The following is a 22807-nucleotide window of genomic DNA, read 5'->3' as shown; positions in this document are numbered from 1 at the left end:
TGCACTTATGTTTTCAGCTCTGCTCACAGTAGGATGCATGCGCGCTTATATTTTAGGCTCTGCCACAGTAGGGCACATGCTCACTTATGTTTTCAGCTCTGCCTGCAGTAGGATGCATGCACGCTTATGTTTTAGGCTCTGCCCGCAGTAGGGCACTTGCGCACTTATGTTGTATGCTCTGCATGCAGTAGGGCGCATCATCACTTATGTTTTAGGCTCTGCACGCAGTAGGGCGCATGCACTATTATGTTTTAGGCTCTGCCCGCAGTAGGGCGCATGCGCACTTATGTTTTCAGCTCTGCCCGCAGTAGGATGCATGCGTGCTTATGTTTTAGTCTCTGCCCACAGCATGGAGCATGCATACTTATCTTTTAGGCTTTGCCCGCAGTAGGGCGCATGTGCACTTATGTTTTAATCTCTGCCCACAGCATGGAGCATGCACACTTATCTTTTAGGCTCTGCCCACAGTAGGGAGCATGCGCAGGCACAAGCCAACAATGTCTCTGCAAAGGCTCAAGATTTTGCCCGGCTATGTGGATGATGCAGGATGCATCATCCACATCAATCAGAGCAGGAATACGCCAATCAGAAGTTGGGAAGAGGAATAGATGCCTCAGTAAAGACGCTATCGGACCGGCAGGATTTACATAGAGCGCAAGAAAGTTTCAAAAGGATTTTTGGGGATATACAGGGGGGAGTCAAAGGGTTATATACCCCTTTTATGGAATGCAACACAGATGCTGATTAAGGGGCTAGTCTTAGTGCAGACATGAAAAAACTGGTGACAGGTTCCCTTTAAGTCTAAATGGGTGCTGTCAGTTTTCACTGGGGGGGTGTATTTATTCTCCCTGTATGAGTTGGCCAATCATAAGCAGGAGGTAACACAGCAGAAAAAGAACACGCCCCCATCATAGCTTAGAGCAGATTTCTCAGTGTGTTAGTATTGCCTGTCACATCTCCTCCCCTCCCCCAAAATATAAAACTATTGTATACCCCTTAATATTGCCTGTAAGAAAAACTACACTCACCGAAAACAAGCCTGACACAGGTAACAGTTCTTTGATTGTAGAGACACAATGTAGGAACACAATTTTTTTATGCTTTACCACTTACAAAATTAAAATAAAAAAAAATTTAAATTAATAATGCACGGTGAATGCCATAAAAAAATACAAAAATCGGAACAACTAGTTCACCCCTGCTATATGACTGAGCTCCTCGGTACGGGGGAAGCCGCTCCTGCTAGACTCAGCGCTATATAAATCTAATAGAAAAAACCTCCTCCAGCCAAAAATCCAGATGACAAATATAATTTTATTCCAGTACGATTAAAAAATAATTACATCGTATGCAAATTTCCTACGCGTTTCTGACTCCTTAATTATTATTATTATTATTATTATTATTATTATTATTTATTGTTATAGCGCCATTTATTCCATGGCGCTTTACAAGTGAGGAGGGGTATACATAATAAAAACAAGTACAATAATCTTAAACAATACAAGTCATAACTGGTACAGGAGGAGAGAGGACCCTGCCCGCGAAGGCTCACAATCTACAAGGGATGGGTGAGAATACAGTAGGTGAGGATAGAGCTGATCGTGCAGCGGTTGGTTGATCGGTGGTTACTGCAGGTTGTAGGCTTGTCGGAAGAGGTGAGTCTTCAGATTCTTTTTGAAGGTTTCGATGGTGGGCGAGAGTCTGATGTGTTGTGGTAGAGGGTTACAGAGTAGGGGTGATACGCGAGAGAAATCTTGTATACGATTGTGGGAAGAGGAGATAAGAGGGGAGTAGAGAAGGAGATCTTGTGAGGATCGGAGGTTGCGTGCAGGAAAGTACCGGGAGACGAGGTCACAGATGTATGGAGGACACAGGTTGTGGATGGCTTTGTACGTCATGGTTAGGGTTTTGTACTGGAGTCTCTGGGCAATGGGGAGCCAGTGAAGGGATTGACAGAGGGGAGAGGCCGGAGAATAGCGGGGGGACAGGTGGATTAGTCGGGCAGCAGAGTTTAGAATAGATTGGAGGGGTGCAAGAGTGTTTGAGGGGAGGCCACAGAGCAGGAGGTTGCAGTAGTCAAGGCGGGAGATGATGAGGGCATGGACTAGGGTTTTTGCAGATTCTTGGTTGAGGAATGAACGGATTCGTGCAATATTTTTGAGTTGAAGTCGGCAGGAAGTGGAAAGGGCTTGGATATGTGGTTTGAAGGAGAGATCAGCGTCAAGGATAACCCCGAGGCAGCGAGCTTGTGGGACTGGGGAGAGTGGGCAGCCATTTACTGTAATGGATAGGTTCGTTGGGGGGGTCACGTGAGATGGGGGAAAGATGATGAATTCTGTTTTGTCCATGTTAAGTTTCAGAAATCTAGCGGAGAAGAAGGATGAAATAGTGGACAGACATTGAGGGATTCTGGTTAGTAGGGAGGTGATATCTGGTCCAGAGATGTAGATCTGTGTGTCATCAGCATAGAGGTGATACTGAAAGCCATGAGATTCTATGAGCTGTCCCAGGCCAAAGGTGTAAATGGAGAAGAGCAGGGGCCCAAGGACTGAACCTTGTGGGACTCCGACAGAGAGGGGGCGAGGTGAGGAGGTGGTGTGTGAGTGGGAGACGCTGAATGTCCGGTCTGTTAGGTATGACGAGATCCAGGATAGGGCCAAGTCTGTGATGCCAAGGGATGAGAGGGTCTGTAATAATAGGGAATGGTCCACTGTGTCAAAGGCAGCCGACAGGTCCAGGAGGAGGAGGACAGAGTAGTTAAGAGGTTAAGAGGACATTGGTGACCTTAGTTAGCGCAGTTTCAGTGGAATGGTGTGACCGGAAGCCAGATTGTAAGCGGTCAAAGAGGGAGCAGGAAGAGAGGTGGGAGGACAGTTCAAGGTAGACGTGTTGTTCCAGTAGTTTTGAGGCATAGGGGAGAAGTGATATAGGGCGATAGCTAGATACAGAGGATGGGTCAAGAGAGGGCTTTTTGAGGATAGGTGTGATGGAGGCATGTTTAAAGCTTGAGGGGAAAACACCAGTTGTTAGTGATAGGTTGAAGAGATGGGTTAGGGTTAATCATGGATAACGAGAAACGTGTAGGAAATGTACATAAGATGTTATTCATTTTTTAATCGTACTGGAATAAAGTTCTATTTTTTACCTGAATTTTCGGCTGGAGGAAGTTTTTCTATTGCATAAAAAATACACACTGCCGGAACTGCATTTTTTTTCGTACCGCTTCCTAAAAGAATAAAAAGCCCTAAAAATGTTGTGTGTATCCCAACATGGTACCAGGTAAAGTGTCACTCCACCCAGCAAAAAACAGCAAAAAAAAAAACAACCCAAACCCTCGTGGTTTCTGTAAATGTCTAAAAATCTCCTCCTAAGTAACTTACAAACGTAAAAGAGGAGAGAAAAGGGGGAGGAGGAGGATGATGCTGCAGATTTTCAGTTTAGGACTGGTCACGCCCATTAGATATTTGTAATCTCCAAAAGTGAGACAGTTGAAGGCTTGTTTGGCTGAAAAATCTTCAACAATTGCAACAGTTAAAAAATTGCAAACTTTTGTGCCCCCGTTAGAGTGATTTTATTTACACCTTTAATTTTTATTGTAAATTTTGCAAGATTTTAGGGGATCATGTAACTTTTTGTTATACGGAGGAGCACAACAAGTTAAAAGCAAAAATAAATAGAATTTTTTCTGCACAAAAAACCCACATGAACCCAATGCTCCACTTTGAAGAATTCGGAGCAAAAAACGTACGACAGGAGAAAAGAAAAAAGAACAAAAACAACACTTGATGAATCGCGCTCTGTTTTTTGGCTGGTGGCAAGAATCTCTTACCTGGAGTTTGCCGGGCGGCAGAACTTTCTCGGCGGCTCTGGTAACTGGGGCAGATTCTGCAACCTCCTCTTTCAATCGTCGCCCAAGACCTTTGGATGGCGCAGCCCGCACGGTCCTGGACGTCTTTTCCTGGCTGCTGCTTGCTGCAGCCGACGTGTTATCTGGCTTTTTTGGATCTTTTTTCTCTTTGGAAACTTTTCGTTTTGGGGGCATCACAAAAACCTGAAGTTGTAAGGCAGGAAAAAAAAAACTTTTTCAACAGCATGAATCAACATAGGACATATAATAGAGATCAGCGAACGTGCTGGGATAAGGTGTTATCTGAGCATGCTCGAAAAATATGGTCGAGTCCCCGCGGCTGCATGCCTCGGAGCTGTTCGATAGCCTCAACACATGCAGGGATTGCCTGTTGGTTACACAATGCCTGCATGTGTAGAGGCTGTTGAGAAACCGCGGGGACTCGGACATAGTATTCGAGCATGCCAAGGTCACTCGGTTAGCACCCGAGCATGCTCATATAACACCTTATCCGAGCACATCCGCTCATCACCAATAAGTACCAAAGAACTGTTGTCTACTGCGCTGGTAAAAACTGGGGCATCAGAAAATTGGGAATAGACGGTGCTGGAAACGTGAGAAGTCAAATGTCTTTATTGTAATCTCTGCAGATGAATCTTGGCTGGAGAAGACGTCATGTCGGTCTGGGCCAGGTGGAGAATACGGGAAAAGTGTATGCCTCCATTAGAAAGAATATATAATATAACTGTACCATAATCACTTGTAAGATCTGCAGGCCTGGTATCTACCACTTTATGGTCACCGTATGGCAGTATTATCAGTCTTGGTATTTGTACAGTTATTTTTTCCCAATAACAGCATTGTCATGTGCTGAGGTTCCCCTACATCCACCGTAGTTGTAATCAGGGTTACCTGGTTATGGGTCCACTCATATGTGTTTTGCCGATCCCTTAACTATGCCTTTATATAGTTTTTTATTTAGTTTATTTTTTTTTTGCTTAGAATTTTTTCTATTCATGTTTCCCACCAAATAACCTGCTGAGTGAATTCGACCTCCATTTTGCCTCCTCTGATCACATTGGCGTTCCTTTCCTCCTCCTTCGAAGATGGCTCCGGCATGGGGAATGCAGTAGTAAGTCTAAACCAAGGCAGGGGACGGAGTGGCTCAGACTTACCCCTGCACTCCTCCGTGCCACTATGCGGGCATCTTGGAAGAAGATGGAATGGAACGTTGAGGAGGAAGCAAGAGGCAAACGAAGGGCGCCACATGAGAAAGGTCCATGTGAGGAGGTCCATTGTGGACCTCAATGGATCCATTGTGATCAGCCGGTCATCGAAGGGGCTGTATTAACAGTGCCGCCTGGAGGTCCATGGACCTTCTCTACTGTATTTCAGTCTCTCTCAAAAGCTCGCATCTTGGAAGAAGGTGGAATGGAACGTTGAGGAGGAAGCAAGAGGCAAACGAAGGGCGCCACATGAGAAACGGTGAGGAGGTCCAGGAGCTGGATCCATTGTGATCAGCCGGTCATCGAAGGGGCTGTATTATGTGATAACAGTGCCGCCTGGAGGTCCATGGACCTTCTCTACTGTATCTCAGTCTCTCTCAAAAGCTCAAGGGTTTCTCCAAGATTTTTCAAATTTTTCGCTTCGAAAAGGCAATTATATATAATGTAATCTCAAAACCAGCAGCTAGCTGCACCTTATCCCCAGCAGTGTGTAGAGCATGGCCTCCCCCTGGCATCGTGTGCTGCTAACGCTGACATTCTTCTCTTATACATCTCCTAAGCCATCTCCTGACATGGTGAGCCGCCCTGGATATCAGTGAAAGTTTCACGACAGTGGGGGTGGACCACGTTATACAACAACCTACTATCGGGAGCAATTAGCATGATAATGAGCTCTTGTATGGCTGGCGTCTCTAATTATATGGTAAGATGAAGCACGTGGGCCACGACCCATCGGAACCCTAAGAAAGCATGTTCCACGATCTAGTGTTATGTAGAGTGAGGATAACAATGTATCATCCCATCTGTTATGGCGCTACTTTCAGAGCCTTGTTCATGCCAAAAGAGCACCTATTTGCTATACACAGGGTCACCATGACTTTTTTTCTGCTGCATGCACAAGAAATTATAAGAAATGTTGTACTATATATCATGAGAGAAATAAAATCTTATCCTCACTTATGAGCCACTTCTCTTCCCCCTGCCTCCTGGAAGTATCACTTATTCTGAAATCCATCCTGTTATAAAACACAGACTGCCTATTCACTGAGAGATCAGATTACAGTTTTATATCTCTCCAGATCTGGATTTACAGATACACTGCTCAGTACTGTTGTATAATTAATTCCTTGCTACTGCTTCTAGTAAGTGTTTTATATCACCCAAAGGGGATCACCCAGCTACATTGTTCAATACTGCTGAAAAATATACTCTATGCTGGTGATTCTTCTTATTTTTTTTAGAATCTTAACTCCAGTGCGTGATTCACAGCTGCACTGCTCAATACTGCTAAATAATATCATCTAAGCAGGTAATTTTTGTAAGTGATTAATGTCACCTCCAGTGCATGATTCACAACTACACTGCCCTTCACCTTGACCTTGCCTCGTGAACGCATCATTCATTCTGAAATACAGCAAAAATCCATCCTGCTCTAGACAAAACAGTGACTTCCTGTTCAATGAGAGATCAGATTACAGTTGCCTATTGAAGACTAAGGTGAGGGGAAAGGAGGAAAGTGAGAGAGTGAGAGGCAGAGAAACACACATAGACCCCGGGTGCAGAGTTTTTTAAGTGTTTTCTGTCACTCCAGATCTGGATTTACAGATACATTGCTCAGTACTGTTGTATAATTAATTCCAGAGGGGTGTCCTCCATGCTGCTGCTTTTTGTAAAAAATTTTTATCTCACCCCAGTTTTGGATTCACAGCAACACTGATTAGTCCTGCTGTATAAAGTACCCCATACTACTGTTGCTCTACATAGACACAGGAAAGCAGGAAGATCTCATAGGGCTATGTTCACACGTTGCATTTTTGCAGCTTTTTTTTATGCCTTTTTTATGCAAATTTTCAGCTGCGACAATTCCAGCAAAGTCTATGAGATTTCAGAAATCTCATTCACACACCTTGTTTTTTTTTTCCTAACTGTTTTGTCAAAGGGATGGTTTTTTCAAATTGCAGCATTTCACTTTTTTTTTTTTCAAAACATCTTTTTATTGAATTTTTTGATGCAACAGCATTTCACTTCTTTCAAGGTTTTTGCAGCATTTTTGTAGCGTTTTTCACCCACTGAAAGCAATGGGTAGTGCAAAAAAAGCTGCAAAAAAAGGCAGGTATCAGGATTTGTTTAATTTTTGGTGCCAAAACCTGATACAGTTGAATCGGATTTTTTTTTTTATGCACTAAACTTTATCAGCATGCTGAAGAGACATATGTACCCTAGCCAAAAAATGCGTTAAAAAATGCAGCAAAAACACAGCAAACACTCCGCAAAACCTGCTTTCTTGACTTTGCTTCTTTACTGCCAAGAGAGCAGGTTTTGCCTGAAGAACAAAAAAACGTAGCAAAAAAATGCAACGTGTGAACATAGCCGTACTGTGTGCTGATTATGGTGGAGATTAGTGGAGCTAGACTCCATCCACTAGCTCAGGGTCAACTGATAATTATTACAAAAAAAGCCTGCTTATGGAGAAAATAGTGAAAAAGGAACTAAATAAGTAAAATAATGGCCAGAAATAGTGTTTTTCTTCACGTACATAGTTTACTCTGAAATAACAGACATGACTTAACTCAAGATTTCTTCATTCAAAATGAAACATGTCCATTATTTTTTTATTTCAACATTGTAGGAATGTGTTATAATGACAATGTATTAGGACATATGGATGTCACAGAATATCCTTATGATCAGGAGAACTTACCCAGCCCAGCATTATATGGTAATGTTTCATTTTAAAACCCCTGGCATGTAATACCTCTTTTCACCTGTAGTGGCCACTGCAGAAAATATTAGCTTCTGGAGCCTGATCTGTGGTGATCAACTGATTGCAAATAAACATTTAAAGGCACAGGTCAGAGTATGTTCACATGTACCTGTAAAATTCACTGCACGCCCAGCACAGGGGAACATAGCCTTAATGTGAGGAAACTGAGACATTTTTGCCCCATAGTTTTCAATTTTGTTTTGTAAATTTGGGACTCTGTCCTCATTGACACCACGTACTCTCAGAAGGAACAATTTTACATAAATTAATCCACGATTTAGCACTTTCTCTTATAATCTGACGCGGTAGATTTATTCTCATTATTCCAACTCTTCTTTCCTACGTCTGGTTTGCAGAGATATGATTAGGAGCTTAATAGTAATGGCTGCCATAAATACGCGGATACTTTCCAAATCTGTCACTGATCCTGACGGTTTTTAATGGAATGTGTATGAATTTTCACAGTTCCGGAATATTTTTAGTTATTTATAAAATAGGCTTCTTACACACACTAAGGTTAAAGGGGTTCTCCGCTTTGGGAAATACCTACTTGTTAAAAGGGTCACTTAACAATAACGTGTCCTCTTGCTGTGATCCCCATTGATCAGTTGTAATCTGTGGTTAAAATGCAAACAGCACCCCCACAGGAGAAATTAGGTATTACACAATGTTCATTAAAATCAATGGGATGTCTGTGGTCCTACAGTGCGAGATCTGCTCTTTGTAACCTAACCAAGACATGAGGATCCTGAATGGAGGAACCCAAATATACAAAGTGCTGTGGAATATGATGGCGTCGTCTTTAAGGGGTCGATCGCACCTAACATACAGATGGTCTATCCATAGAGCTCCCAGACAACCCCTTTAACTATGCGTGTAGAAAAAAATCACAGCCAAAGTAGAATGGTTTGTCAGCATCCCATGGTACCCAGCATACAACCCATTTAACAGCTATGGACACCTTTGACATGGCAAAAAAAAAAAATCATATATTTTAATGGCTACCTTTAATTAATAAAACTGCACTAAGTTTCAATCTGCAATCTTTAGTCCTTCATTCATTTTCATTCCCCCTGATTTGCAGTCTGATTCTGATTTTCCTTTTTTTTCCCTCTTATTGGAGTGTCTCTCCCAGTAATACAGGCTGGATATGAGGTCTGTGTGTTTCCAGAGTGCTGCTGTCCTTTTTAGCTCAGCTTCTATCATGGACTTATTTCCTCTTCATGTATTTATTTTGCTTTTTGTTTTAATTGTACCTGTTTCTTTATCCTCCCTGAGACTTTAGTTGAATTCTCCGGCAATGAACAGGAGATCCGTGTGCAAGCCCTTCCCTGCTGCTACCTCTAACACTTAGAGAAGGGAGGAAGGAGCAGAGAGAGCGGTCAGGAGAATCTCTGATGGATTTGTAACATTATTGAATCTGTAGCAGAAAAATGGTAGAACATTTTTAATGACGACTATTTAGAAAGTTGTCTAGCTTTTCATTTAGGAAGCAAATGAACAATGAAAAAGAATTCTATGCAAAGGTGTATATAACCTAAAAGCCCTAAAAAAGAAACTCCAAGGTGAAGTCCTATATTCTTATACCTACCCCCTACCCCCACCATAGAGAGTGTTCCCCCATACAGCACCAGGTATAATGTGATCAATATACCACCATCCCCAGTTTACCCCATAAGATGGGGGAGTTGCTTATACTGAAAGTGGAGGTGGTTCTCAGTTTCAGTTTATCAGTGTCACGAGGGTCTCATGTCCCCCTGGAACACTGGAGTTAGACGGTTCCGTCGGGTAATGAATCACAGGTCGTCTTTAGATTGGTGTGATTTGTGTCCCATATTAAATGGAGTTAGGTGCTGCAGAGGTTAACGACCCTTTCTATGCTAGTCAGAAACATGCAGCTCCATTTCAGCTGCTTCTGATCTGGTCATTGCCTCTTCCTATAAAAACTGGTCAGACCTTCTTGTCCATGCCAGTGAAAAATCCATCTTCCTGTGCTGTGTGCTAAAGCTAAGTGGTTGGAGTCGTATTGTTGTAGTAGTGTTCTGTAGTTTGCTGTAGCACGTGTGTGTTTTTCTCCTGGTCCTTATTCCCATTTAGTTTATACCTCCCTGTCCCGATCCATGCAAGTTCTCACCTCATGGGGTACTACTGCTCATGCCAGCACATGTCCAGGCCTGTTTGAAGTTTGCCAATGACCATCAGGATGATACAGAGGAGGTGTGGAAGAAGTCCATGTGGTCAGATGAGACCAAAATAGAACTATTTGGTATCAACTCCACTCACCATGTTTGGAGCAAGAAGGATGAGTACAACCCCCAAAACACCATCTAGACCAAGAAGCATGGTGGGGGAAACATCTTTTTTTTGGGGGGTGCTTTTGTGCAAAGGCGACATGACAACTGAACCATATTGAAGGGAGGATGGATGAGGTCATGTATCTCGAGATTTTGGCCAACAACCTCCTCCCCTCAATAAGAGCATTGAAGAGGGATCGTGGTTGGGTGCAGCATGACAATGACCCGTAGCACACAGACAGGACAACTAAGCAGTGGCTCCCTTAGAAGTATTTCATGTTCCTGGAGTGGCCTAGCCAATCTCCATACCTGAATTAAATCGAAAATCTCTAGATGGAGCTGAAATTCAATGTTGCCCAGCGACAGCCCCGAAACCTGAAAGATCTGGAGATCTGTATGGAGGAGGGGGCCAAAATCCCTGCTGCAGTGTGTGCAAACTTGGTCAAGAACTACATCTGAACTCTGTAATTGCAAACAAAGGTTTCTGTACTAAATATTGAGCTCTGTTTTTCTATTGTATCAATAGATAGATAGATAATAGAGAATAGATAATAGATAGATAATAGCTAGATACATAGATAATAGATAGATAGATAATAGAGAATAGATAATAGAGAATAGATAATAGATAGATACATAGATAATAGATAGATGCCATCCATTTTGCAGAGCATACTCGTATATTCTGACTTTCCACAAGATGTACGTTGCTGTGATAACACCTAAAACTCATGAAAACTAATTACACGACAATGAACCCGACATTCCCACTATGATGGATGCGCCATCTCCTGTGGTCTCACATTATGGTGCCAGCACCGCACTCCCATGTACAGACCTGTGTCGGGTCAGGTGGCCCCCAGCCCAGCAGGGCACAGCACCAGTATACAGTATATACATGCCCCGCTGCACTGGGTGATGCTGCAGCAGAGGAGGGAGCATGGCTGCTGCTGGAGACATGTACTGTACCTTGCTCTGGTGTGGTGTGATGCTTCTGGGGTGTGACGGCTGCAGATGAGGCTGGGGTCCCTGGTACAGCAGAACAGATGCCCTCAGTCTCTACTGCATGTTGCTGCTCCTGAATCCGCTGTCTCATGCTGGCCCTGGCTCAGCCTCATCAGCATCAGACCACAGCCCATCCCTCTCTCCTACACCTCCCCTGCCTCTGCTTGGGAGGGGGGCACGGTATCTGCCAGTGCAAAGGGAGAGGAGCATCCATGAACAAGCCAGCCTGACTGCACAACTTTCAGGATATGTTAGTGCTGCAGTTTACTTTTGTAAAGGTGGATGGACGGACAGATAGATGGATGAATGGTCAAATGGATGGATGGATGGATGGATGGATGGATGGAAAAATTAAGGGGGAGGAAAACAAGTGGGTGAATAGATGGATGGAGAAATGGATAGACAGAGGAATGGATGTGTGGGTGGAAGTCTGGCTGGAGAGGGGGATGGAGACATAGACAAATTGGTGGATGAATGGATATTTGGATGAATGCGTATATAGATGGAAGGATAGGTGGATGGGTGGGTAAATGAAGGGATGATGATTGCTGGGATTGAAAGGTAAATGTTTGGGTGGATATATGGATGAATAGTTAGATGAATGAATAGATAAGAGAGCGGATGGGTGGGTGAAAAGTTGGGTGGTTGGATGGATAGCTAATGAATGCGTAAGGGGTGTGTTTGGGGTCAAGTCATCCCCTGCATCCCTTCCTGATAAAGTGGGCACGTTTTATGGATAAAATGGTGTATTATGTGATAATGCTTCATCGTGTAGTAAGATGCTAACTAATGTTATGATGTTTGTGTAAAGTGTAAGTTATGCATCTTTATGGACTAGGGATAGAGATAGGGAGATACAGTACAAGAGTAAGGTCTAGTAATAGTAACGGGTAGAATAATAATAATAATAATTTTTATTTATATAGCGCCAACATATTCCGCAGCGCTTTACAACTTATAGAGGGGACTTGTACAGACAATAGACATTACAGCATAACAGAAATCACAGTTCAAAACAGATACCAGGAGGAATGAGGGCCCTGCTCGCAAGCTTACAATCTATGAGGAAAAGGGGAGACACGAGAGGTGGATGGTAACAATTGCTTTAGTTATTTGGACCAGCCATAGTGTAAGGCTCGGGTGTTCATGTAAAGCTGCATGAACCAGTTAACTGCCTAAGTATGTAGCAGTACAGACACAGAGGGCTATTAACTGCATAAAGTGTATGAGAACATGATGAGAGGAACCTGATTATGTGTTTTTTTTTTTTTTTTTATGTTTTAATAGGCCACACAGGGATAGTTAGGTTAATGCGTTGAGGCGGTAGGCCAGTCTGAACAAATGAGTTTTTAGGGCACGCTTAAAACTGTGGGGATTGGGGATTAATCGTATTAACCTAGGTAGTGCATTCCAAAGAATCAGAGCAGCACGTGTAAAGTCTTGGAGACGGGAGTGGGAGGTTCTGATTATTGAGGATGCTAACCTGAGATGATTAGCGGAGCGGAGGGCACAGGTAGGGTGGTAGACTGAGACCAGAGAGGAGATGTAGGGTGGTGCTGAGCCATGGAGTGCTTTGTGGATGAGGGTAATAGTTTTGGACTGGATTCTGGAGTGGATGGGTAGCCAGTGTAATGACTGGCACAAGGTAGAGGCATCGGTGTAACGGTTGGTGAGGAATATGATCCTGGCTGCAGCATTCAGGACAGATTGGAGCGGGGAGAGTTTGGTAAGAGGGAGGCCGATTAGTAGAGAGTTACAATAGTCCAGACGAGAATGAATAAGTGAGACAGTAAGAGTTTTTACAGAGTCGAAAGTAAGAAAAGGGCGAATTCTAGAAATGTTTTTGAGATGCAGATAAGAAGAGCGAGCCAGTGATCGGATGTGGGGGGTGAATGAAAGCTCGGAATCAAGGATGACCCCAAGGCAGCGGGCATGTTGCTTTGGAGTAATGGTGGAACCGCACACGGAGAATAGGGTTTAGTACAGTGGGGGGCAGTGTAGATTGGGAGATTAGATGAGGTTAGGATAAGAACTGGTTAAGATATAGAGGATTTCCAGGTTAGGAAGGGCCAGGGTAGATATAGTTGAGACATTTCCTGGTTTTAGTCAGTTAGAGAGTGGGATGAAGGGCAGTGAGGTTGTTGCAGGAACAAGTTTAAGAAGAAGAGTCCAGCAGTCCAGGGCCTTGGAGCTGGAAGTCACACGAGCATAAGGGGACAAAAGCAGCATGAGAGTGGCTGCGACAAGGTTCAGTGGGAAATCCTGGAACATCCGAGGCCTACGGTCTGGAAAAGGTTCGAAAGTGCAATCCTTGATTTTGCCCTTGGAGGGGAAAACAGGCGGAGAACTCCAGGCACAAACTAGTGTGGCTAGTCAGGAAGCAGTGGTACTGGAGGGTACGATACCGGAACAAAGAATTTCAGGAGAGCAAGGGACAGCACAGAGGAAAGGATCTATGAACAATGAGGATTACTGTGCAATGCCTGTGAATGAATTGGACGTGCTGAGTTGTTTTGTTAAAAATGAACTTGGACTCTGTCAATCAGTGTGTGATGATATCTGAAATTGAGAACCTGCAACCTGAGGAGGACTCCAGCCTAAAAGTGAGCGACTTGCATTGCACACAAATCACACAGGGAATAGGACATTGTAGTTTCTTTGCGGGGTGCTAGGGTGTGCCAGAACAGCAGCCGCTCACCATGACTACCACCCTGGCCACCTCACAAAATTGGCGTAGTCAGCAGGATTTAGATTCCTCGCGTTCAGAAAGCCCCAGAACGACAAAAATGGTGGCCGTTAGAGACTTTAAAATGGCGGATGGTGGAGGCTGGTGATAGCGCCGCCCATCATGGGCATCCCACAAGTAAAATCTGCCTGGCAGAGACAATGGCCTGATCCCAGGTTACATCCCCCTGTGAGTGGTGCCCGCCCACGGTGGGTGCGGCGAAGGAAAAGGAAACCCTGTCCCCTACAGCAGATCCCTGCAGAATGGGAGGGGTCCGATGCTGAACAAGCAGAGCAACAGGAAGCGACTCCACTCACAGAAGGACCGAGTCTGGAAGAAGAGAACCTTGCGTCGGGCAGCGCAGCGCCATTACGAGACGCGGAACCAGCAACGATGGAGCTCTCCTTCACCCGTTGTTGGGGTGGAGTGGGCAGCATGGAGTGGAAATGTCGACATACGAAAAAAAGAGAGAGGCCTGGAGGACTTCAAGAAGAGGAGGCCACCTGTGAGGAAGTGCCAGACGACAGCATGCCTATACTCCTTGGAGAGCTGTTTGACCAATCCATCAGCCATCCAGCGGATGTGGCCGGAGGCTCAGCTTCTGTCGGCCACAGGCATGGAGGGGGCCAGGTATTGAACAACTCTGAGAAAGTAGTGGTCCCGAAGCCACGGGGGCGTGACACCAGAGCTTCTGTGGTGACTGAGCCTCGGCCCCAGACCCCAAACCAGCGGCTCAAGTTTGCAGCCGGTTCACCCCCTAGTTCTCCACCCCGGTACCGTGAGGGAGAGGACCCCTTCCTGTTCCCTGAACAGCAGGTGTGGATAGCGGGGGTGGTGGGGGAAAAGAAAATGCGAGAGAAAGAAATTTGGGCAGAGCTGCGCCATTAGGGAGGAGGAGCCATGGCCTGTCGGAGAACAAGCGGCCTGCTTATGTCTACTAACCCGTCCCATGGCTATGGATTCATCCAGTAGTCGGATACGGGAGATAAAGTATATGTCAACGTGGGTTCCATTAAGTATCAGCGGCCGCTGCGGGAAGGTGACCCCGGGGTTATTTTGCAGGGGCAGTTGCCCTTCTGTTGCTGGAGGATGATCGTGAGCTGCACATGATCCAGGAGCGTGTGCGGGCACAGGCTCAGAAGCTGTCGAGGCTATGTGTGACCTCTCAATCCATAGGGACGCTTTGCTTCAAACTCCTACAGTTACACATTTTGCTCTTTAACACCAGGCACTGCCTAATTCTAATTGGGAAACATCTCCCCCTTTGCTTACTTTTACCTGTCTTGATGGAAATCCTAAGACTTGCCATGGTTTTGTGAACCAATGCACTGTACATTTTAAGTTTTGTCCCCAACAATTTTTTTTTCAGACGGGTTGAAAGTAGCGTAACTTTTTCCATTGATTTTTTTTTTGTTTTAAATCAAATATTTTTTAATATTAAAAAAAAATAGTAACACAACAGTAAAAAGCAACAACTCAACCGTGAAAGGGACCCAGTCCCTTGCTACACCCTCTTCTTCCAATTCGCCACTTAAATGAAAGTGTCATGACTTAGCTGTCCTAGCTCGCCCTATTGCCCGTGATACTTCTGAAGGTGAAGATGCCTGGACCACCACCTTTGCCTTATCTCTTGAGTTAGCTCTCCGTCTGTTCTCTTCCCTCATATTGATTTGGTATTCCAAAATGTCTCGTTTTGATCCATTATCAGGACTTTTATCTGCCCAAATAGTTTTCAAATATATTTTCTGAAAGAATTTAAAAATCTTGTTAGATTTCTCTTCAGCTTATAATGGGCAGACTGAGAAACTTAATCAATCCATGGAATAATATCTTTGCATTTTCTACAATTCCCATCAAAGTAATTTGGGATAAATTTGCCCACAACAATACAGTTTTGGAGTCCTCTGGTAAGTCACCTTTTGTCACAGGTTTGGTTGTGAGCCTCGTCTTCCCTTGTCAATTGCATCTAAAAGTCAACTTCCCCCTGTTAACAGAGAAAAAGAGAAAACCTAAGATCAAAACAAGGCGAGCAAATATCCTGCAGTAAATAAAGAGCAATAGTGCATGAAAATAATAAAGAGTATTTAGTTAACATAATTTTGATTAAAAAAAACATAAAAGTCATCGCACCATGTCATGGTGATCCTATTCTAGAGGTTAGGACCGTCTCATCTTAAAGCCTTACCATATGTCTAATGATGTAAAAATATGAATAAGGGCCGAGCAGGACCGAGACCCCGGCTAAAGGAAACCCAGCGATGGGGAGCTATATAAATGTAATGTCCAGCTCAAGAAAGGGAGGCCGCACCCTTATCTGCAAAGAGCGCAAAACCGTTATACACATTTATGTCCTTAGACCCTTGGTAAGGATATATTATTTTCGTTCACTATTGCTATAAACTCTGGGCCATACTGCTAGGCCTCCTTCCCTTGGACCCTTCTCAAATTGATCACTCTGTTTTTTCAGTCATTTTCTCATGTCTTTCCAGTGCATCACACTATCCGTCCTCTCAGTCTCCTCTCACTTTAAGAACACTCAAATAATGCTGCACTGCTACTGTCTAGACCTTAGATCTACTTTCTACACACACTGGACCCTGTATCATGTCTCTTTACCTTAGCCTCTCCCACTCTGGGGTAATCCCAAACATTACCCTTCACTCTCCGTACTATCGAGCAACACACAACATTATCACCAATAACACATATCCTAGTTCACATTATACATTGAAATACTTTTGCAACCATACACATGTTCTTCAAGGGGGAAAGTGTGCAATATGTCCATTTCCTTACAGAAGTTTACATTTTGGAGAACATTTGTTGGCATTCTTTTTGAAAGTATGCATTTTTACTTCTGGTATAGGAGCCTGAGGCTGGGAGATTGTGATTAAGTGTCCATTAGCTGCTGGACCCAGCGATGCTGGTGGTTGTGCATTTCACGACTTTTCCCATGAGTGCAAAGTTGGGGCAAGATGTAAGAGCCATGAAGCACCGGAACTCAAGGACCCCATGTCTATCTCCATGCTCCACCGGGTGTACTCCAATATGCCTTCCATGAATGCTAGGTTGGGGCAAGGAAAAGAGTAGTAGATGTACGAGCTATGAGGCACCGGAGCTCAAGGACCCCATGTCTTCCTCTATGCACCACCAGCCATACTCCAATATGCCTTCCATGAGTGCTAGGTGGGGGAAGGGAAAACGTAGCAGGTGTTTGTAGGGTGCCATTAAAAAGTATAAGGGAAAAATACATCTTTGGATTGGAGAGTCTGGCAATGAGAATGGGAAGAGGAGCAGTGAGTTGGGATGTTCCACTTAGCGCTTGAGAGATCCAAGCAGTCACGTGGCTGGAATGTTCTGCGGACACCATTTTGAGAGGCTTCCATTGCTAGGAAACATTTGGTAGTTTTAGTGAGCCTTTCTTTGCCTTCCCGTAGAGTATATTCAACCCTTCCTTGTTTGCAGACTCTAATGAATTCTTTTAGGTTTAAGACGTTTGTGCTGCTGAAAGAGTCGTGAAGCACCAGAGCCCAAGGATCACATGTCCTCCACCATGCACCGACGGCCGTGCTCTGAGTGCATGGTCGTGCTCCATGAGTGCAAGGTTGGCGGAAGGAAAGGAGTAGTAGGTGTTTGTAGGGTGCCATTAAGGAGCATAAGGAAACTCTCGGGAAAAATACATGAGTTAGGGTTGCCTGAAGAGTCTGACGATAGCATTGAGGCATGGTAGATAGCTAAGGATGAGAAGAGGAGCAGCAAGCTGCCATGTTCCACTCAGTGCTGGAGAGTTCCCAGCGGTCACATGGCTACAGGATGAAGCTACTTCCGAGAATGTTCTGCCGATACAAATGTGAGAAGGTTTTATCACTGGGAAGAAGATGGTAGTTGGTAGATTTCCTTTCTGCTAGGTTCCCAGCAAAAGAGGGTCACCTATCCGCGGCTGCTGGGCAAACATGAATTGGCCAATATATGTGCTAAGTATCTCTGTTGTTTCCTATTTTCCAGTACAGTAATGCAATTCCAATTTCCTGTATTTCATGTTTACATGCTATAGCGTTACAGAGTGCTACTTTATTTGTTATGTACGGAGATGGCTACTCTCAGTATGCACCTGTGCACACTCGTTTTCTGTTTGGAAGTGACGCTCAGTCTTTTGATATTTGCATTCATATTTCTATATTCTGAGACTGCAGAGAGCAGTTGCAAATACTGGTGTAAATTTGTGCCCCACTGAAATCGAATGGTTATGATGACAGAGTAGGTGTAAAGCTCAGTGACAACACAAGCTCAGGCGCTCTTGGAATGGATGGAATGACGAGCGTCGCGATGAGAGATATATTATACATTTTTTTGTAAAGTTTTTTGCAGTTGTCCAACTTTGAAAGTACAAGAGCCTCCATGTTGGACGTCTGTAAATAAAGTCACATTGATTTGTTGCAATCGTCGGGTTTCTTGCCGAGGAGCCAGTGCCTACTCCATACATCCAGAGTGACATTCAGTCACCCTTGCTTGAAACTTTTGTTTTTCCGTCTATGAAGACATACTAGGGTAGGGCTTGTTTTTTTTTGAGTCACTGACCATTCACTTTACCATATAATATACCAAAAAGCAAGACAAAAAAATCCAAGTAGAGTGAAATGATGAGTTAAAATGCATCTATCAATTTTTATTAATTTTTTTTGTCGGGGTGGTGTTTTTAGGGTTGTTAGGTCGGTATGGTTATGGTGATAACAAACCTGTAAAGTTTTGCATTTTTAATTTATCTATTGAGACTAGCCAAGAACGGTGCTCAGTGGTCTCCGGCGGTCCCATTGAGAATAGAAAAACTGGAGTTGCACATGCTCACCTCGGCTCCATTTAGCCAGGTTCCTTGAGAGCCCCATTCTCAGAATCGGTGGGGGTCCCATTGACTAAGAAGTTATCCTCAATCCTGTGGCTAGGGGGTACCTTCTAATCTTGGCTCATACCTGTCAAGACTAACCAGGTGAGGTGGATCCTCTAAGCCTCAGGTCCGTGGGCGTTACATAGATCTAGGGAGAAGATATCATTGATCAACGTCGGGAGATCTGCAAAACCCAACGTGGAGCACAACAGAGGGCAGCGGACCCAGGGGAAGGAAGCGAAGCCTGGGATACTGAGGACAGGTGTGTAACAATACCTTTTAACTTTTAAGAGTTAATATTCCCAGTGTTCCTTTTAAATCTTCCATGAGATGCCAATTGGCATTTTGAAACATATTCATCTTATCTTTAATTTCTTGTGCTATAAGATAAATTGTAATAAAGTTTCTTAATTTTTTTAATGGAAATTCTGTTGTTTTTTTTTTCATTATTGCTCTCGGTCTCTATTCTTGCTGCAAACATTGTAAAATGTTATGGGTACGCTAGATGCATAGACGATATTTTAAGAGACATCTTTTAGCTTTCCTAAGTGCTATATGAATTATTTAGTTACGGAGATTCTCGCTTCTTCCTGTTCAGTTCAGAGACGGCTGGGAGAAAGAATGACATAGTATTTAGAGGGCTTTAAAAAATTATAATCTTTGTCAAAAAATGATTGGCTGCTGTCCCCATTTTCTGCAACCCCTAACTTTTCCCATCCCGGGGGCTGTGGGGGGCTTGTTTTCTGCATGTTAAACTATTGCTTTTATTTCTGCCATTTCATGTTGCGCACAACGGAATAACGGCAATTATCCTTCTTCGTAGCGTTTAACGTATTGGATCAATTAATTTTGTATTTTGAGTGATCGGACTTTTACGGAGGTGATGATATTAATTTTGCTTATTAAATAAAATATATATATATATATCTTTATTTTCTCAATAGAATAAAGGAGTGTTTAAAACTTTTATACATTAGTAAATACCTATATTACATCACTTTTTGCATCCCCCTAGGAGACTTGAACCTTTGAACAGTTGTACTAGCGTATAAATGACAATGATTACCTACAAAGCCTAACCAAGATGTTGGCGACAGGGAACCAACAGGGAGGTGTTTTATTTTCTTCTTGGGAAACAAATTATGCAAGAAATATACATACATAAAATATATATATATATTTTTTAATAAAACACATTTTATGGCTTCTAAAATGCAGAAATGCAAAAAAATAACCCTGTCTGATCATTAAAGGGAGTCTGTCAGCAGGTTTTTGCTATGGAATCTGAGAGCAACATAATATAGGGACAGAGACCCTGATTCCAGCAATGTGTCACTTGCTTGTCTGCATGCTGTTATTTTGATCACAGTTTTTGATCAGAGATCAAACAGAGCTCAGAATGCTGAGCTGTGTATAACCCTGCCCTCATCACTAATTGGCAGCTTTCTGTTTACACTGCGCATAGGCAGAAAGCAGTTAATCAGTGGTGGGGGAGTGTTTGGACCAGGAGGTACAAGATACCTAGTCCTGCAGTGATAATATCCTTCTGATTAAACACAGATTTTATAGAAACAGCAAAATACAGCCCAGTAAGTTACACAACACTGGAATCAGGGTCTCTCCTCCTATATGATGCTGGTCTCAGCTTTTAGATTAGTGATGGTCCAATCGCTGGTATCTGGGAAGATACAAACAAAAAAAGTCATAGCTTCCAGACTAAACAAATAAAATTAGAAAAGAAAAATAAAAGTAGTGAATAAGAATATACATATATATAAACTTTTTAAGGAGGCATCAATAATCAAAAGCCGAATAAAGTTACGTAATTTATATGGTACCTACAAAAAGTCTTACAAAATGTTGACTTTTTTTCCCCCAATTTGATGCCCTTCCAAAAAAACGTATATTATTTAAAAAAGTTATAGGGACCAATTGACCAATTGATCATTAGTGGGGGGGAGGGTGGGGGTAAAAATCACTTCTGTTTTTTCTCCCAAATTCTTCAAAATGGCGACTGCTGCTCATGAATTTTGTACAAAGTCACTTATGATCCTTGGATTTGATCTATTATTGCACTTTCACTTTCTTTGTCTCGTTTTTGATGTTTTTCTTTTTTTTTTTTTTCATTCATTTATTTTACTTATTTTAAATGTTATATATTCGCCTGTTTGTTTTTTAATGTTCGCCATCGTAGATGGAGATTGGTCCTTCCAGTCGTTTTCTGCTGATTTATCAGTTGCGGCTTTTCAGAAACTCACAAATGTCCTCCAGCTCCTCCACCCGTCCCCTTCCTGAGGTGATTTTATATACAGTCGCCTTCAAAGCTTTTTTTGTGCAAATTTTGAGACATTTTAGTGGAACGTGTGACTTTTTGGGGTTAAACAGAAGCAAAAAAAAGGTAAAAGACAAAAATAAAGATAATTTTTAATTTTGCACAAAATTCTTGGACCGCGTCCGACATTTTTTGAGGAATATCGTGCAAAAAAAAATCAACTAATATCACAAGACAAAAAAGAGAAAAGTGACTTTTTAGGATCCAAGCAAATTGAATCACCGCGATTCTTATATATTCAGGAAAATAGTGATGACTTTGATTAATTTGCCCATCACTAATCACTTCACCCCCGAAAAAAGTATAAAAAGCTATAGACAAAAAGGCATATGTACCCCAAAATTAAACAAAAACTGCAGCTCGAAAAAATGATAAGCTCTTATAAAAATGGAAAAATTAAAACGTTATCGGTCTCAGAATAAGTTTACACAAATTACATTTTCAAAGGATTTTATTAAAGGGCACCTGTCACCACGTTTTTGGAAGATGGGATAAAAATAGCGTTAAATAGGGGCAGAGGTGGGCGTTACATTAGTGTGTTTGTTATGCGTTTATTACCCACCGAAGCTGCCGAAATACCTTTGCAAAGTCTCCGTTTTCGCCTGTCAATCAGGCTGGTCTGGTCAAAAGGGCGTGGTGTCTTCCCCCAGATCTTGCTTAGTTTTCCGTTGGTGGCGTAGTGGTTTGCGCATGTCCAAGGTCCCGAATCCACTGCACAGGGGAGTTAAAAGAGCGCGATGTGCACTATTTCATTGGTGATTGGTGGGGGCGGCCATCTTCCTTTGGCCGAGCATGTGCAGAAGCGGCGCTCTGCTGGCCGCGGCTTCAGGAAAATGGCCGCGGGATGCCGCGCGTGCGCAGATGGAGATCGCGGTGGCCATTTTCCTGAAGCAGAGTTCGCATCTCGGCTTCAGGAAAATGGCCGTCGCGATCTCCATCTGCGCACGCGCGGCATCCCGCGGCCATTTTCCTGAAGCCGCGGCCAGCAGAGCGCCGCTTCTGCGCACGCGCGGCCAAAGGAAGATGGCCGCCCCCACCAATCACCAATGAAATAGTGCACATCGCGCTCTTTTAACTCCCCTGTGCAGTGGATTCGGGACCTTGGGCATGCGCAAACCACTACGCCACCAACGGAAAACTACGCAAAATCTGGGGGAAGACAACGCCCTTTTGACCAGACCAGCCTGATTGACAGGCGAAAACGGAGACTTTGCAAAGGTATTTCGGCAGCTTCGGTGGGTAATAAACACATAACAAACACACTAATGTAACGCCCACCTCTGCCCCTATTTAACGCTATTTTTATCCCATCTTCCAAAAACGTGGTGACAGGTGCCCTTTAATAAGTAGTAAAACAGAAAAACAAAATGGCGGCGGCGTCGTGCCTGTGCAGGAATGGGCCTTTATTATGTTACCAATAGCAACCAAATTACAGTTTAATCTTTCACAGACAGCTCTGACTCTGACAACCAATCAGATTGCAGCTTTTAGAATTGAAAATGGAAGCTGGTGCCTGATAGGTTGTTATAGGCAATAATTCTCCAAAAATGCGGAAAGAAAGCTGTAATCTGATTGGTTGCTTTGGGAAACAAAACCTATGCTGAGTAAATATTAGATATATCCATTAGGTATAATGATAACCAGAAATTTCTATATGAGGGGAATGGATTATACCGTAATAAAAGTGAAAAGTATCAGCCTTCCTACTTCCTAATTTGCATAGCCACGC

The 22807-nt window shown here is 43.3% G+C and overlaps 1 protein-coding gene across 5 annotated transcripts in view; it reads right to left on the bottom strand.

Moving 5' to 3' along the window:
- Window positions 1–15799, bottom strand: part of DYNC1I1 (dynein cytoplasmic 1 intermediate chain 1) — a 481016-nt gene extending 465217 nt beyond the window's left edge. For 3 of the 5 annotated variants that reach the window (XM_077268125.1, XM_077268127.1, XM_077268128.1), the window contains exons 1-2: window positions 11104–11275; window positions 3833–4054 (exon numbers count right to left, since the gene is read on the bottom strand). In XM_077268125.1, the coding sequence (XP_077124240.1) occupies window positions 3833–4045 (213 nt within the window). In that variant the 5' untranslated portion in view covers window positions 4046–4054; window positions 11104–11275. Of the gene's footprint in view, window positions 1–3832; window positions 4055–11103; window positions 11277–15780 lie in introns of those variants that run through there. The other 2 variants (XM_077268126.1, XM_077268129.1) reach the window with 2 other exon arrangements.
- Between the last annotated feature and the right edge of the window lie 7008 nt (window positions 15800–22807).

This window comes from Ranitomeya variabilis, chromosome 6 (assembly GCF_051348905.1).
Source record: "Ranitomeya variabilis isolate aRanVar5 chromosome 6, aRanVar5.hap1, whole genome shotgun sequence".
Lineage (NCBI taxonomy): Eukaryota > Metazoa > Chordata > Amphibia > Anura > Dendrobatidae > Ranitomeya > Ranitomeya variabilis.
Note: the sequence above shows the minus strand (reverse complement) of the source record. Positions and strands in the feature narration are given on the sequence as shown.